General features: G+C 34.8%; 1 protein-coding gene across 1 annotated transcript; it reads left to right on the plus strand.

The window, feature by feature from the left end:
* Positions 1–665: 665 nt before the first annotated feature.
* Positions 666–17,504, plus strand: LOC123661874 (nicalin-1). Its single transcript, XM_045596812.1, has 10 exons — positions 666–840; positions 1,420–1,607; positions 2,142–2,328; positions 3,664–3,794; positions 10,355–10,567; positions 11,443–11,664; positions 11,991–12,158; positions 12,355–12,445; positions 13,361–13,490; positions 16,803–17,504. Exons 1-10 carry the CDS (start codon positions 666–668, stop codon positions 16,942–16,944), a joined length of 1,647 nt encoding a protein of 548 aa, XP_045452768.1. The 3' UTR covers positions 16,945–17,504.
* The last annotated feature ends 765 nt before the right edge of the window (positions 17,505–18,269 follow it).

Consider the following 18,269-nt stretch of genomic DNA (forward strand, 5'->3'; position numbering starts at 1 on the left):
ACGGGACTTTCACTGGCAGATAGCTGATGTAATAAGGAGTAACTTAGGCTATTCGTACTAACCGACTTCAAAAAAGGAGGAGGTTACTCAATTCGACCGTATACATACATATATATATATATATATATATTATTATTATTATTATTATATATACATATATATATATATATTAACTAAAAATGTCTACTTTATAACCTATACAATCCTGTCTTACTTGGAATTCAAGTTATATTTATAATGTATATAGCTAGATGACAAGAAACAGGTATTGTGTGTCATTTTTATGTTATCATATCTAAAAACACCAGTGGTATATGCCTAATAGATCGAGTTTTTTTTTTGTGCAATGAAGCGATTCTCCAAATATTTAAAATCTGCAACTTAAATACTTTAATTAACTTATAAAATTTGACTTTTGTAAGTGCCTGTGTTAAGACTGAACATTTTAAATTATAAAATAAATCTTTACAAAGCCGCTTGAAACGGAATGTAGTTCACGACCATAGACATCTTTGATTTCTGTAATGCATTATGCACTCTCTGTCAAGTCACGCAAATGTCATTGACCGACATATCACACGTAAGGTTTCGTTAATGGGATTCTATTGATAATAATTGATTTTGTGTAAAATCCATTTAAAAGTGAACACAAAACAGTTGCCAGAATGTGGCTGGACCAAGCGGACGGGTTTTCTGAGATATTTAGGGGATATCTTCCTTATTATTTACTCGTATTTTTTCCGATTTTCATTATAATGTCGCCTGCGAACCCCGTCGCCGCTTCCCATGAATTTTCTGTGTATAGAATGCAACAGTATGATCTACACACCGTGCCCCATGGTAAGAATGATATATTATTGTATTTCTCATTTATAATATTGAAAATCGTTTGACTTTGAGGTTATATTTTTTGAATTATTAAATAAAACCCTTATCTATGGACTCCCAATTTAATAAACCTACTTTGATATTGAGATGTTTATTTAATGATAGTATTTATCTGACTTCAAATCTTTCAGATGTTGTACAGTAATGTAAATAATAATAATCAAGCCTAAATAATAAAGCCATTTAATGGAGGCATAAGAAATGAAAATTTAGCTATTCTTTCACTCATGTTTAAGTACAATTGCAATGAGAATTACTTAGGATTTTTAGGACGTATAATTTTACGCACCATTAGTACATTAAAATTTATCCTCATTAACATGCAACTTTTTAAAATTATGTTGTATTCTTTTTGTATCTGTGTTTAAAATAAACAATTATTTTGTCCCAGTTTTTTTTAATGAGTAGACTAAGTGTAAATCATGTTTATTGAATTTTCAACCCTATAGATTTAATATATAATCCTTTAGATTAAATATGTAAATGAGAATACAAATGATACGGCAATAATAATTTTAATTATATTTCTAGGTTGCCGCAGTTCAAGCTTCAACCTTGAAGGCCGTTCCCTGACTACCTGGAGTATGTCCCGTCACTGCGTCGTCGCCCGCATCCAGGACATCACAATCGACCAATTTGTTGAAATACGCAGCAAGGCCGGAGCTCTTCTACTCGTACTGCCAAAAAATGATACAGTACTTACCAATGAACAGAAAGAGGTTTGATAATTTATTATGATAAAAATAATTAAAATATTTTATGACATTGAAGAATTATAGATGTAGTTAGCATAAGGTTTTTGGGTTAAGTTGGTAAGAATTTCTAAAATATCTTTCTTTAATTTTAATTGTTTCAGAATACACATTATTCTATAAATCTATGAATGATTGAGTTAACCTTCCTTTATTTAATAAATCTGCATTTAAAGATTATTAAAGGAAACTCCTGAAAGCAGGCATTTTCATTGAAATTAGAACTAAATTGTTTGTTGCAATTTTTTTTTTTCGATATTTGATAATAAATAATTTGTTGACTGTTTGAAAGAAAGAAAATAATCACTAACAGAATAAAATAACCACTTGATTAATACAACAATTTTTTTGTCCTATTAGATTCTTGTGTCCAAAATTTTTTATTAGAAAACCTTATCAGAAAGTATATAATGCAAAATTATAGTATATATATTAAAAGTAAACATAGGTGAGACTCTGTGAGTCATCCAGTTAAAATATATTCTTTTTTCATTTTTACAGCATATCAAACTCTTAGAAATGGCAATGATGCAACAGGAAATCAGCATTCCCATATATTTTGCAGAGTGGACACCAGACTTTGACGACATTATCAAGGATTTGCAACACAGTTTTATCACTGATGATAAATCTGGAACGGCTTTGGAAGCTATGTTCAATACTGTTTCATCTAATGGATATCAGATTGGTAATTATTTTTAAATAATTTGAATGTGGATTAGTGGCGCTGTAGTGTGTGATTTAGTGATGTTGTATTTTGTGCAAGATGTTACGATTTTTTTTTAAATAGTAACTGCAGAGTTTCTTGCCTATTCTTCTTTGTAGAATCTACATCCCTAATCGATAGCATTTATTAATTGAGACAAATATAATTAATAACATGACAAGTGCCGTTGAAGCCTACATGAATAAAGCAGCTTTTTGATTTTGATAATAATTTTATAACAGCTTACGATTAGCCTGACCTTTTAGCATCAGAGGTCACAGGATTATAAGCTGTACTTGGGGCAGATATTTATGTGATTCATTGATCAATTGATTCAGTCTAAAACAGCCCACTGCTGGGCGTTTACCTATTTCTCCGTTTAGGAAGTGTCGGAGCTGCAAGTTTTCAGGGCCTGGGTATATACCCTACTACGAGTAATAATCACTATTTAGTGTTTTTGATAACAACCGTAACCAACAGCTTAACAGCATGTTAAGCTATCAGTTCCGACTCTTAGGCACAGTGGGACATTTACAAAGACACATCCCGCAGAATGGTAACAAATATTTTAACTGCTGCAAAGGCCAGATTTTAGGCTAGTGATAATAATTCTTTGACAGTTGGAACTAATGCCTTGATGCTATCTGTGGTGGGGTCAATCTGGATAGGCATTTCTGATCTGAGTTTATATTCTTGTTGGCACTATGGTGACTAAAACTCCAAGTATTTATGTTTCTTCAACCATCAACATTAACATTTTATTAACATATACTTACTCAATGTAACACAATGTAAGACATGTAGTTTTATGAAACAAGTATTTTATGTAAGTACTAGCTGACCCCGCAAATGTTGTTTTGCCATATATGTTATTAAATCCCTTAACCTCTCCCGCTTTTGATAATTAATTTGTGGAAACGAATTAATTGTCACATATACATATATATATATTAATATCATAACTAATAACTATCTTGTGCTACCTCACATTGTTATTAACTAGTATGACCTCATTCCTACATATATATTATACAACAATGTAATATTTACACAACACTCACACCAAAACATCAAAGCAGTAAAAGTTGTAAATAAATAAATGCTTCACACTCTCTGTCTGTGTGGGGGGGTTCGGAAACACACACAATACACAAGCACAAACGCCCAGACCACGGCAGACATCCATATGGCCAATACAAACGTTTGTCATGTGCGGGGATCGAACCCGCTACCGCCAGCGCAACAGCCACAAACCAGTGTTGTTACCGTTGCGCCAACGCGTCGTCATGAAATGAGACATTACTTTTGTTTTTACAGTTGTATCAGCACCAAACCCTCAAAGGTTGGACTCCAAACCTGTAACTATTCACGGGAAACTGGTCGGACGATCTGCGACACCAAATACTATAGTTATTGCTGCACATTATGACTCCTCTGCTGTCATACCGGTAAGACGAAAATTTTTACGGTTTTCCATATTCAAAGTCCCCTTACCATCCATCAATGCTATATTAACAATACGAACGAGTTACATTAATATAAAATGTTATATGACTTAAATTAGTAGGCAATTGTAATTTTTACACAGTATGTAAATTATTTGTTTATAAAAAAAAACACATACACACCCAAACGCACAATATTTTTTCTTCATACAATAATATTTTTTATAATTCTTTATACAATTATACTATGGGATTCATGGATTCTTATTATTTAAAAATATCCGCTGTGGTGTAGTCGTGCGAGTAGTCGCCTAAAACAATGAAGGTTTGCGGGTTCGATTCCCACTCGGCTGATATTTATCAGATGGTATGTGTACAAATATTTCTTTTTGGTTTAGTTGTCTGTTCTTGTGGGTCACCCAACCGTGCCTTGGAGAGCACGTTAAGCCGTTGAATTAATTCTAACTGAATACTTTTCTAAAGATTTCTAATACTTTGCTGAGGTAAAATTTCTGGAAATATAACCATTATTTTAACCTAATTCATTTGACATTAACTAACACTGAACATCTGTCAGAGTGGCTAGTTAATAAAAAAAAAAACAAACAACTTTTTCGAATTTTATCGCGGCGTATTAGATTTTTTGAGTGGAAATAAACAACAATTGAACTCTAAATGTGACGACGATTGAGAGCCGATTTCAATGGTGAAACAGGAAATAAAAGTACATTTTAACAGCATAAACTGTAACATTCATCAAAACAAAGACAAATAACTCATTTAAAACTTGATTTCAGTGCAACAAAATAGTATTTTATCTAAAAACTTTGTTAACAATTCAAAAATGCAGTGTAACGGTCAGATGTTCTAGCACGTACGTAAACTTTGTACAGGGTCAACTTGACTTTAGATCAGACATGCAAGGTCAAATTAGTGGTTATAATACCGTACTGGAAATGGAAAAGTGAAATATCGAAGAATAACTGTAAGTACATTATAAATAAGTGACATCGATAGTGAAAGGACTTTGACATGTTAATAGTTTGAATAGTTTGAAGCGGACATTTTGGACATTATTAAACGATTTTATACTGACATTGCATTGGGCAGTTGCTACTGCGCCACGATAAACAGTATCTTCGTATTTAGTGTAAAATAAATACAAACCAGTGATTAACATTTAAAATAAGTGCTGTGGAACTATAAGCAAGAGACTATCGAAAAGCATTATGAAAACAGTGAATAACAAATTGTAATACGTGCATAATATTAGGTGAAAAATACCTCAAAACTGAACTATTTAGCAACATTTCATACATTAAATTAAAAAATATAAAATATAATAAATTAAAAAAAAATATATATATATATAATAAACAATATGATAAATAATGTGCAAATTAAAAATTTCCATTATTGAAATACAAAACTTATAGAAAATAGTAATATCTGATGCATAATTTTAGTTTCATCAATAAAATAAGCGCCATCTAGAAAAAATATTTAAAACTATAAAGCTTGTCACATATCAAACAACTTCTAGTGCCTGGTTAGACCAACAGAGGGCAGCGCAAGTAACAAAAATAAGAATTAAGAATAATTACAATATTAAGTTTCCCTCTTTGTTGTTACACGTTATTAAGATATATCACATATTACGTAAAGTAGGCTTTTAAGTCTTAGTGAAGCTTAAGATACTTCCTAGGTGTTTGGGAGATAAAAAGTCGGAGTAACAATGGAGGAAATAATGACAACCCTTCACTTAATTCAAAAAGATCTCGAAGACCAAAAAATCGCAATAAAGGAAACCGGTAACGAAGTTGCAAAAAAAGTTACGGAAAATGTGAATTTGATTTTAGACGATAAACTAAATCACCTCGAACAAAAATATAAAACCCTAGAAGATCAATTGGAAAGACAAGAACAAATACTAAATAGATTGGAGAAACAAGCAAGAAACAGAAACATTGTATTTTTTGGTATTGAAGAACAAAACTCACACTACTCCTACTCGGATTTAGAAACGGAAATTATTAATTTCATATCAAAATATCTTGGAATTAAAGTAGATCATAAAGAAATTCAAGAAATCAGAAAAATAGGGAGAAATACAGAAAAACCAAGGCCCATTGTGATGACACTGACCACGGTTGGTAAGAAAGTGGAAATTTTCAAACAAAAGAAGTTATTAAAAGATACTAACTACTACATTAAGGAAGATTACCCAAAACATATTTTAGAGAAAAGGAGAATGCTTCAAGAACAGGTAAAAATAGAAAGAGAGAAGGGTCACAAAGCTATATTAAAATATGATAAATTAGTTATAATAAGAAAAGAAGAAAGCAATAATACGTCAGGAAACAGCAAACGATCCCTCCCGACATCGCCTCAAGAAGCATATAACCACAATGAATCATCACCTAGAACTCAACCAAAAAAGAAAAACAAACATGCATCAAGCACCTCACAAAACACAACTAGTTGTTCTGAAAACATAATCAAGCCGGGGATCCTCAACTATCTAGCGAATAAAAATGCAACTAACCTAGTTCTGCCAAAAAATAATCCGAACCAATAGCATTCAGCTCCCCCTCTCAAAAGCAAAATAAATAAAAAACACAACACAGTAAACTATCTTCCAAGCCGGCTGGTCACCGTGGAAGAGATTGACCACCACCCTCCAAAGAAACAATTAGAAATTAGTCCAAAATCCAGAAATCTATCAACAAACAAGTTATACATAGCAACATACAACGTAAAGACACTGTCTTCATATGAAAGACTATTAGAACTCGAAGAAGCCCTAAAAGAAATAAAGTATGATGTCATCGGTTTGTCAGAAGTCAGAAGAATAGGCAGCCAAATAGAAGAATATGATAGTACAATATTATGTTATGTAGGCCACACGCCAGGACTTTATGGTGTGGGTTTTTTAATAAAGAAATCCTTACGACCTTATATTGAACGATTTATAGGCTTTACGGAAAGAGTCGCTCTGCTTGACCTAAACATTCAAGGATATACCATAACCATTATACAAACCTATGCCCCTACAACCCTTTCAAGCGAAGAAGAGATAACAGAATTCTATCGAAATTTAGACACAGCAATTCAGATTTCTTCAAAGAATCTTATAGTAATGGGAGATTTTAATGCAAAAATAGGCCAGCCACTAAAAGATGAACATATAATTATGGGAATATATGGATATGGGGATAGAAATGACAGAGGTCAAAGGTTAATAGATTTTGCTTTTGAAAATAGACTTTCAGTGATAAATACTTATTTCAAAAAAAAACCAAGTCACAGGTGGACTTGGCGTTCACCCAGCGGAGAATACAAAAATGAAATCGATTATATACTGTCCAACCAACCTAAGTTATTCCTAAATATAGAAACACTGAACCTTAACTTCTCTACAGACCATAGAATGGTAAGAGCAACAATAACTTTAAAAAAAACCAAGAAAAGCCGAATCAGATTCACCAGCAACCAAAGTAGTACTTTAAAAACGAGAGAAGAAATTGAAGCTTATATCCAAAATCTGAGGCATCAAATATCCAACATAGTTAATTATCAATTGGAAACGACAGTGCAGGATTTTTATAACAAATTATTACATGTAATCAACGTCAGTCTACAACAAGCACGACAAGTTAAGCCTACCCACACAAGACACAAAATTCTCTCAGAGAGGACAACTACGCTACTAAAAAGGAGACAAATATTACAAAAGAAGCCAGTCAAATCCAGATCAGAAAAGAACGAACTTAGCGCACTATATAAACTAACAAGTAAATATATCAAATATGACTATAAAAACTACCGGAATCAAAAAATACAAACATACCTTACACAAGGAAAAAGCTTCAAAAAAGCGATTAAAGAACTTCGAACAAATAAGGTATGGATTGAGGGATTAAACCAATCAGGACAAACAACACGCAACCGTAGAGAAATAATAAATATTGCTACAGAATTCTACAAAAACTTATACAGTTTGAATACACAACAGACAATTGAAAATAAAGAGGAAGCCTACAACAATCACGAAAACCTAGAAAATAATATAAACTATATCAGCGAACTGGAAGTCATACAAGCAGCTAATAAGTTAAAACTGGAGAAGAGCACAGGCCCAGACTTCATTCCCAATGAAGCAATTAAATATGGATGCGAAATACTAGCATCACCACTGGCCTCGTTATTCAATTTAATACTCAAAACTGCGAATACACCTGCACAATGGTCGGAATCCACCATAATCTTGCTCTATAAAAAAGGAAACCCCAATGACATCGCCAACTATAGGCCAATAAGCCTTCTACCAACTGTTTACAAACTCTTCTCCTCTATAATTAATAGAAGATTGTCTGAAACTTTAGAAAAGGGACAGCCCATAGAACAAGCTGGCTTTCGGAAGGGATATTCAACCATAGACCACATACACACTCTGGAACTTATTATTGAAAAATACCAAGAGAAACGAAGACCACTCTACATAGCCTTCATAGATTACCAGAAAGCTTTTGACACAATTTCACACACAAGTATACTGGAAGCACTAAGTAAACAAGGAGTAGAAAAAAAGTACATACAAGTAATAAGAAATATATACAGCAACAGCGTCAGTAAAATCAAACTGGATTCAACTGGCCCTGATTTCAGCATCAATAGAGGAGTAAGACAAGGGGACCCGCTATCTCCAAAACTATTTATTGCAGTATTAGAATATATTATAAAACAATTAGACTGGAAAAAGTACGGCTTGTATATCAAAGGTGAATACCTGAATCACTTAAGGTTCGCGGATGACTTGGTACTGCTATCTGAAACCGGCGGCAACTTAGAGCTAATGATACAGTCATTACACAAAGCCAGCAGACAAGTTGGATTGGAAATAAACCTGACAAAGACAAACACCATGACAAACAGTTTTAAAAGAATCATCTCACTAGAAGATAAACCTTTGCAGTACGTGGAACAATATATCTACTTGGGGAAACAAATAACAATGGCCAGCAATAGCAACGAACTAGAGGTAGAGCGCAGAACAAGAATTACGTGGAATAAGTTCTGGAGTTACAGAGAAGTAATGAAAAGTAACATGCCAATAGAAGTGAAAAGAAAAATGATGGACTCTTGCATTTTACCATGTCTTACATACGCTTGCCAGACATGGAAATTTACGAATAACATCAAGAATAAAATAATAACGTGCCAGAGGGGAATGGAACGAAGTATGCTAAATATAAGAAAATCTCACAGAATCCGTCATACAAGGATAAGAAGCTTAACCAAAACCGTAGATGCTGTCAAATATGCTCAAAGATTGAAATTCAAGTGGGCTGGCCACGTAGCGAGACTAAACGACAAGAGATGGACATCAAAAATAACTACATGGGACGGTCCACAGGGCAAGCGGCGAGTAGGTAGACCGTACACACGCTGGGAGGACGACATTAAAAAAATCGCTGGACCGCACTGGATTTATGTCGCCAGAGACAGAGACAAGTGGAAATCTTTGGAGGAGGCCTTCACCTGAGAGGGGTCCATGCATATAAAAATTAAAATAATAAATAATAATAAAATAATAAATGATAATAAATTGGAATAATAATAATGAAAAGAATTAATTAAAATAATAATAGGAATAAACTAAAATAATAAATAGAATAATAACTTGAATAATAATAATAATAACTTGAATATTAATAATTTACCTATATTATAATATATTTGATTATTCCATTTTTCTATAAGATACATACAACTGAATCTTTTTTATATGCTGTTAATTGTTAATTATATTGTTGATTGTTGATTTTTTGTTTTAGATTTATATTAATAATAATAATAATAATAATCAAATAATAATCAAGCATGTAATTTTTGAATTAAATTTTGTTAAATATTCTGTAAATGCATGGAATAAAAGGCTTTTTTATTTTTATTTTTTATTTTTATTTTTATTTTTATTTATTATTAGATTTTTTGCATTACCGACGTTTCGTATACGTTACAGCCACACTGCTTATATACACATGCCTCCCTGACTACGTTTGTAATGGGCATGTAAAAAACCTAATAAACCGCGATTAAATCCGAAGAAGTAAAACTTTTTTAGTGTGCCCCACAGTAATATACGAAACGTAACTCTCTTTCTATCTTCTCTAACTTATGTCTCACAAATTCTGTTCGCTTCGCCCGATTTTGCTTTTCATAACGCTCTCGTCACGCATTTTTTTTTTTTTTTTTTTTAAATAAAGTTATGTCCACAGGCTTAAAGTGCCCATGCTTTTGTTATTCCGATTTTAAGTTTTATTACTGATCGTTTACTTGTTACACTACTGCAGCTTACACTAAGAGACCTAATTATTCTATCTTAGTATCCCTAATGCAGACGTGAGTCCACCGACCAAAATTATGCTAAACTTAATTGATATCTTACATGCAAAAAGACATAGAATTATATTGCGCCTTACTTTAACTTCGTCACGCATTAGCTCACTCCCCGAGTCAAGCGTGCGTAGAGAAGTTTCACTTCATTAAATATATTACAGGATCTCTCCAACGGCGCTGACTCAAACGCTTCAGGAGCAGTGGCGTTACTAGAATTATCTAGAATATTCTCCCGTCTCTACTCATCCGTATCTGTTCGCGGTGGGCCGTCTCTAGTCTTTGCCTTAATGTCGACCGGGCACTCATTGAACTATTTCGCTACTAAGAAATTTTTAGAGGAACAATTGGATTCAACTGATGCATCTTTATTACAGGTAGTTATTTAATTAATATGTTTTATTTACAAGACATTCGTAGATAATGTCGAAATATCGAGTTCCGCAAATTAAAAATTAAAAATATGATATATACCCCATTTTAAATATATTTTTTAAGTAGGCTTATAAGAGCATTTTTGTTGAGAAACTTAACTCAGAAAGTACTAATTACTGTGAAAAATATGGAAACAAATTCAATCATTATCACTTCAGCCTGTCGCAGTCGATTGCTGGACATAGGCCTCCACAAGTTCGCGCCAAAAATGGCGTGAATTCATGTGTGTTACCCGTAGTTACTACGCTGGGTAGTCGGGTTAGTGACCACAGGGCTACCATTATCGCACTGAAGACGCTACTACCCGTCTTCGGCCTGTGTATTTCAAAGCCAGCAGTTGGATGGATATCCCGCCATCGGTCGGCTTTTTAAGTTCTAAGGTGGTAGTGGAACTATGTTATCCTTTAGTCGCCTCTTACGACACCCACGGGAAGAAAGGGTATGGCTATATTCTTAACGGCCGTAACCACACAGCAGTTAACAAATTCAATATAAATTTGATTGATAATTAAAAAAAAAAAAAAAAAAATCACCAATGTAATAAGCTGGTTTGACTATCTGTATTTAAGAAAATAATTTGTGTTTCACGGTAAGAAAACGTGGTCCATTTCCATTACGAGTGATATAGGATCCGTTAAATAAAATGACTAACGCCGAGTTACACGAAACAAAATTAAAATTTAAGTAGAGATTAAGCTAATTTAATCACAAGAATTTCATAAATTTAAAAAGAAATATATGCAATATGAACAATGTTTATTCAAGTAATGTGTTAATAATTAGAGTTAAAGAAGCAATTGCATTTTTATCTTGACAGGACGTTTCATTCGTTATGTGTCTGGATTCAATTTCATCTGGACCGCTAACGATGCATGTATCGAAGCCTCCCAAGCCTGGAACGCCTGCCCAGTCGATAAAATCAAGATTAAACGTACCGATTGTACATAAGAAGATAAATCTAGCAGACGAACTACTGGCCTGGCATCACGAAAGATTCAGCATAAGACGGATGACTGCCTTTACTCTCAGTTCTTTGCAGGTTTGTATTTTTTTTTAATCTTTTTTTTTTGTATATTTTAACATTTGCTATTAATGCTACGTCTATTGATGTCATACTATTTGTAATAGCTCTTATTTTCGTATGTTCATTTTGATTAAGTAAAATAACACGTGCCCTCTGACCGAAATATTTTTTATTATCGATGTATTATAATTTGAAATGTGACCTTACAAATTTTTGGACCCCTCCACACCCCTTGTCAAACAGTGTTTAACTTTGTCGAACCCCTACACCACTGTGTGACGTATTTTATAGATGGCGAAACTCAAATAATAAATTCTTAAATTGATTTTTATTCTTTTCAGAGTCACAAAGACCCATCCCGCAATACAGTATTAGACAAATCATCGGAAGGATCACTACGTAACCTCATAAGCAATATAAAGACAACGGCCAGAGCCCTTGCCTCACATATTTACAACTTAACCAATGAAGAGAATAAAGAGGATTCGGAGTTATATGATGACGCTTTGGTAAATATTTATATATTTGTCGGAACTTAGTCTTTCTATTCATAGTTATTTGACTGTATAATCTATATTTGTCTTTGCCTGCATATCTATATCTATGTGTCTATGTGGACTTTTGTCTATGACTATAAGTCTGTCTATATTAACCAGCAGAAATACCTAAAATTTATATGAATTATTTAATTGTATTTTTTAACAGAGTGTAGACGAAGCAGCCATAAGACAATGGTACAAGTACCTATCGTCACAACCTCGAGCGCCGCAAATTATTACAACTACAGCTAACGGAGGTATTTAAATTTGTATTTAGTTTTTACCACTGTGCAGTCCTTGTGGGTCTATCCACCGTGCCTCGGAGAGCACGTTAAGCCGTCGGTCCCGGTTGTTATCATGTACACCTGATAGCGATCGTTACTCATAGTAGGGAATATATCCCCCAACCCGCATTGGAGCAGCGTGGTGGATTAAGCTCTGACCCTTCCAGGCAGAAGCGTTATCTCTATATATATAAAAGCGAAAGGTCACTCACTCATCACGAAATCTCCGAAACTATAACACCTACAAGCTTGAAATTTAACAGGTAGGTTCCTTATTGGGCGTACACATCCGCTAAGAACGGATTTTACGAAACTCGACCCCTAAAGGGGTAAAAGGGGGGTTGGAAGTTTGTATGAAAGTCCTATGTTTTTGAAGTAAGAGACTTGAAAATTAAAATGTATGCTCTATAGATGGTGAGAAGGTGTCCAAATATTGTATTTTTGAAATTAACTCCCTTATGGGGTTAAAACGGGGTATGGTAGGTTGACTCACTCATCACGAAATCTCCGAAACTATAACACCCAAAAACTTGAAATTTGGCACGTAGGCTCCTTATAGTACCTCCTTATTTGCCGGGAAAACTTTGTGATAAACTGATTTCGACGCGGGCAAAGCCGCGGGCACAGCTAGTTCGCTTATAATGTGGTTAAAAGGGCGAAATAAATTGGTTAAAATGGGTACCTAAATATTTTTAAACTGTAAAATAATGTGTGTGTTTGTGTGTGCGTGCGCGTGCGAGTGCACGTGCGTGCGTTTGTGTCGGCGAAAGAACGAAATAGAATACATTACAAAAAAGTTTTTCGTAAAACCCGCACTCTTTTTATAATCCAAAACTACAAATGTATTTTTAAATACGATAAAGAATATTATAATAATATATCCGTCAGGAGTGACTGGGGCCCTGGAACGCGCATTGTCCCGATATATGGAGGCCACCGTAACTACACACACAATAGACCGTCGGGAGCCTGAGTACACACTGTATTCGCCCACCCGAGCTCTGCTCTATGTCTATAGGTGAGTACTCAGACCATTTCATCTAATCCGATATATGTTCCAAGATTATCTAGTACAATCAGAGATGGTTCTATATATCGAAGACAGCTTTATCAGAAATATAAACAAAAAAAAAAGAACAAGGTGATGGATGTGAAAAGAGTGAATGATAGAGTTATTGTAGTAAAACTGTTGATTGAAGACTCGGTTTTAAATGTCGTTAGTGTGTATGCGCCGCAAACGGGATGCGATGACAGTATGAAAGAAAGATTTTGGGAGGATTTTGATGCGGTAATAATGAAAGTACCAGAGTGTGAGGAAATATACATTGGGGGGGACTTTAATGGACATGTGGGAAGGATGAATGACGGGTATGAGAGGGTGCATGGGGGCCGAGGTTACGGAGTTAGGAACCGAGACGGAGAAGCTCTACTTGAAGCAGCCTTGGCCTTTGACTTAGCAATAGCCAACACATTTTATCAAAAACGGGAACAACACCTTATCATTATCATAAATTGACTACATTCTTTTAAGAAGAAACAGGCTAAAATCGGCCAAGGACTGCAAGGTAATACCGAGTGAGAGTCTCGTCTCCCAGCATAGGCTACTGCTCCTGGACTTAACTCTGAAAGTTCAGAGTTTAAATAAGAGCCCGAAGCCCCCAGTTAGAACGAAATGGTATAGATTGGATGATAGGGAGGTGGCTGCAGAATTCCGGGAAAGAGTGGTTGGTAAAATGATAGAGATGGGAGATATGGGGGGGATGGGAGTAAACGAGTGCTGGAGTGAGATGGCAACGTGGGTGCGAAGTGTGGCAAGAGATGTCTTAGGGGAAACGAAAGGGAAAAGGAAGATAGAGAAGGATACATGGTGGTGGAATGAGGAAGTACAGACGATTCTGAAAGAAAAGAAGAATGCTTTCAAAGAATGGAAAAGAGTGGAAGATGGAAATGACAGAGAAAAGAAAATAAAAAGATCAGATTACCAAAACATTAAAAAGAAGGCTAAGAAAGCAGTCGCTATCGCAAGGGCCAAGGCTCAAGATAAGTTGTATCATTTTTTAGAGAGCCCACAAGGTCAAAAAAATCTTTTTAGAATATCAAGAGAGAGAGAGATGAATGCAAGAGATGTAAACCATATGAAATGTATAAAAGACGAAGCGGGGAAGATTTTGACGGACGATGAGGAAATAAAAGAACGCTGGAAGAGATACTTTAATAACTTGATGAGTGAAGAAAATGAATGGAGCGGAGTGTTAGAAAATGTACGAAGTAATGAAGGAATGGTGAAAGAGGTAAGTATAGAGGAAGTGAAGATGGCAGTGCAGAGTATGAAGAACGGAAAAGCAGTTGGGCCAGATGGTATACCAGCGGAAGTATGGAAGTTTTTGAAGGCGGATGGATGGAAGTGGCTGACTTTATTTTTCAATAAGTTGCTGCAAGAAGAGGTCATACCCGAGGAATGGTACTACAGTTCACTGGTGCCCATTTTTAAAAATAAAGGTGACATACAGGACTGCAGCAGCTATCGGGGAATAAAGCTCATGTCACATAGCATGAAGATATGGGAGAAAGTGATAGCGCGACGAATGAGAGAAGAATGTGAGGTCACACAGAACCAATTTGGATTTATGCCAGGCCGGGGAACTACGGACGCCATATTTGCACTCCGCCAACTCTGCGAAAAATATCGACTCGCACAAAAAGACCTACATATGGTGTTCGTAGATCTGGAAAAGGCATACGATAGGGTCCCACGTAAGGTTCTGTGGTGGGCTATGAAAGGGAAAGGAGTGCCAGAGAAGTATGTACGACTTGTTCAGGCGATGTATGATAGAGCTAGCACCCACGTCCGGTCCGAAGCCGGGGTAACTGGCAAGTTCAGTGTGGCTGTAGGTTTGCACCAGGGGTCGGCTTTAAGCCCGTATCTATTCCTCCTGGTAATGGATGTTCTAACATCAGACATACAGGAGGAAGCACCCTGGTGTATGCTGTTTGCTGACGACGTTGTTCTTGTCGGAGATAATGTCCTTGAGGTACAGAGCAGACTGGGAAAATGGCAGGAAAGACTGGAGGGCGCGGGATTGAGGATAAGTAGGTCTAAAACCGAGCACTTGTTCTGCGATTTCAGCGGTTCGTCCGGTTTTTCCCATATTGCCTTGGATGGTGTATCCCTACCAGTCTGCTCCGACTTCCGCTACCTTGGGTCATTAATACAAAATGACGGCAACATAGACCGTGACGTGAAAAATAGAATAAATGCGGGATGGATGAAATGGCGACAGGTCTCTGGAACAGCTTGTGATCCACGAATGCCCCTTAAACTTAAGGGGAAAATCTATAAAACGATCATAAGACCTGTCGTAATGTATGGATCGGAATGTTGGGCAACAAAAGTGACGGATGAAAGAAGAGTGCACGCAGCCGAGATGAGAATGCTAAGATGGATGTGTGGAGTAACGAGGAAAGACCGGATTAGAAATGAGTATATAAGGGGAAGTTTGAAAGTAGCACCCGTGACAGAGAAAATGAGGAGCAATAGGTTAGCGTGGTATGGGCATGTAATGAGGAGGGATGACCGCTATGTCGGTAAAAGAATGTTAGGGATGAATGTCGAAGGACGAAGAGCGATCGGCAGACCGAAAAAGCGATGGATGGATTGTGTGAGTGAGGATATGAGAAAGAAAGGAGTAAGCACTGAAGTGACGAATAATAGAGAGGAATGGAAGAGGAAAACATGTTGTGCCGACCCTACATAAGTGGGATAAGGGCAGGAAGATGATGATAAACAAAAAAAAAAAAATACAGTAACGACCCTAATCTTCGTTTTATTTTCAAAAGTGTGCTAAATAATACTGCTGGCAGTAGTCTTTAGTGTTGTGTTCCTGTGTGAGTAAGGAGCTTGCGATGCTTTTAGTGTTGCAGGCATCTATAGGCTATGGTACACCCTTACCATTATGTGGGCTGTACGCATCTTTACCGACCTAGTTATATAAAAAAAATCTTCTAAATCGTATGAATTATAACGTCTATCGTCTTGACGTATTTCACCGACGGTGCTGCCATCCTCCGAATGCAACGAAAAGCTTTGTTATTGGACCATATACTGTCTCCGACTTAAATATATATACGTTTGAGATGATCCTACGTATGTCTCATACCTTACCTTATTTGTGTAGGCTCAGGATACCATCTCACGATCTGAGGCCGTCAAGGCGTGAATTATATTAAAATTTTACTGATACTTATAATCCTAAAAGCCGCGGTACACTACTTGTTTTAAAAATGATTAAATTATGTATGTAACTAAATGTTTTTTGCTCTTTTTTTTCAGTGTAAAACCAGCAGTTTTCGACCTGATATTGACACTTGCTATCATCGCATATCTATCTCTCGTTTACTTCGTGATACAGTTCTTCCCGCGTTTCTACGAAGAGTACGCGAAGTTAGTCACTGGGAAAGTCAAAGTTAATTAGGTTAATTGATTTTCAACTTTATTGTAAAGAGTTAAAGTCGTTTTTGCAATAATTATGCGCGTTAATTGTGTGTGTGTGTAAGGAATTTCTGTTTGAAAATATGTAAAAGACCAGATTCCGTCAAAAGTGTATTTTTTTTAAATATTATTGTTTGGCCGGTTTTAAAGAAACGAAGGTAGTTGCAAAATTTTATATCAGAATTTTGTAATGTGTTACGAGGCTTACACTACGCTTGACGGAATAATTGAAATTTTAAAGTTGAAAAGAAATATAATCTAATTGCTACTTATTGTGAAGTGTTAGTGTCGTGCTTTGGATATAGAAGGAGATACGAACTAGAGGCGAACGTTACGTCGATTTAAGTCGTCGATAACGATTACGTCTAGTTTGTCTCTTCGATTAATTAAAAAAAATAAATAATTAAAAACGTGACATTGGCGAAAGCCTATTTGAGACTTGGAAGCCATTCGAAAGAGTTAATGAATCTTGTACGATTTCAGAAATTGATTGTTTTGTAATAATAATAATCTTATGAAACATGTAATTAATGAATTAAAATATATATATTTTTAATTTCATAACCACAAAAAATATTCCAAAAAAAATTCATGTTAATAAAATAGATAATAACGAAAAACGAGTAATAAATATATCTTAGATTATAAGAATATCATACTCAAGTTAGTATTTGAGTTATATCATCTGTTTTCTAATTTTAAGACGATTTTCTGTGAATTTTATTTATTTGAAAAGACTATGGTAACAAGTATTATTACGATTTATGAATAATTTGCATTTGTAATTTTCTTGATTATCTAACATTTCAATCATATATTTTTGATAAATAAATAATGAAGTAGTTTATCAAAATTTCCAGAGTTAGAGAAATTTAAAATTAAACTAATTTAGAAAAAAAATACAAAGAAATATTCACAAAATATTTTAAGTAAATCACAACTAGATGCTGATTGCCAAATGCTGATTTTTTCTTTGATGTTCGTTTTTTGCTTATTTTATTTATTTCCAGTTCCTATATTCAGAAAACTATTTATTTTATGAAAATTTAAATTTTAAACACATGTTCGAAATTTGTAAGTAATGAAAACAAATGGTTTTTTTTTTTTTTAATACAGGAAGTAACGAATTTTAATTAATTTGTTTAAACAATTATTATATAGAGTGTTCGACTCCTAATTGTGTGCCTTCAAATTGTGAGTTTCCCCAAAACGCATTTAGGAGTGGAACAGTTTGTATACATTTATATAATTATTTGTAAAATTGCATATTAAAATTGATTATTTGCCGTCCGTGAGTTCCTTGCAATT

This window comes from Melitaea cinxia, chromosome 17, assembly GCF_905220565.1.
Source record: "Melitaea cinxia chromosome 17, ilMelCinx1.1, whole genome shotgun sequence".
In the NCBI taxonomy this organism is placed as follows: domain Eukaryota; kingdom Metazoa; phylum Arthropoda; class Insecta; order Lepidoptera; family Nymphalidae; genus Melitaea; species Melitaea cinxia.

What these genes read in the sequence shown, in the direction of transcription:
- LOC123661874 (XM_045596812.1), top strand. Translation starts at nt 666, where the DNA reads ATGTGGCTGGACCAAGCGGACGGGTTTTCTGAGATATTTAGGGGATAT. An exon ending in TCTACACACCGTGCCCCATG is followed by an intron (nt 841 to 1,419) that starts GTAAGAATGATA and finishes TTATATTTCTAG; the next exon opens with GTTGCCGCAGTTCAAGCTTC. An exon ending in ACTCCTCTGCTGTCATACCG is followed by an intron (nt 3,795 to 10,354) that starts GTAAGACGAAAA and finishes AATATATTACAG; the next exon opens with GATCTCTCCAACGGCGCTGA.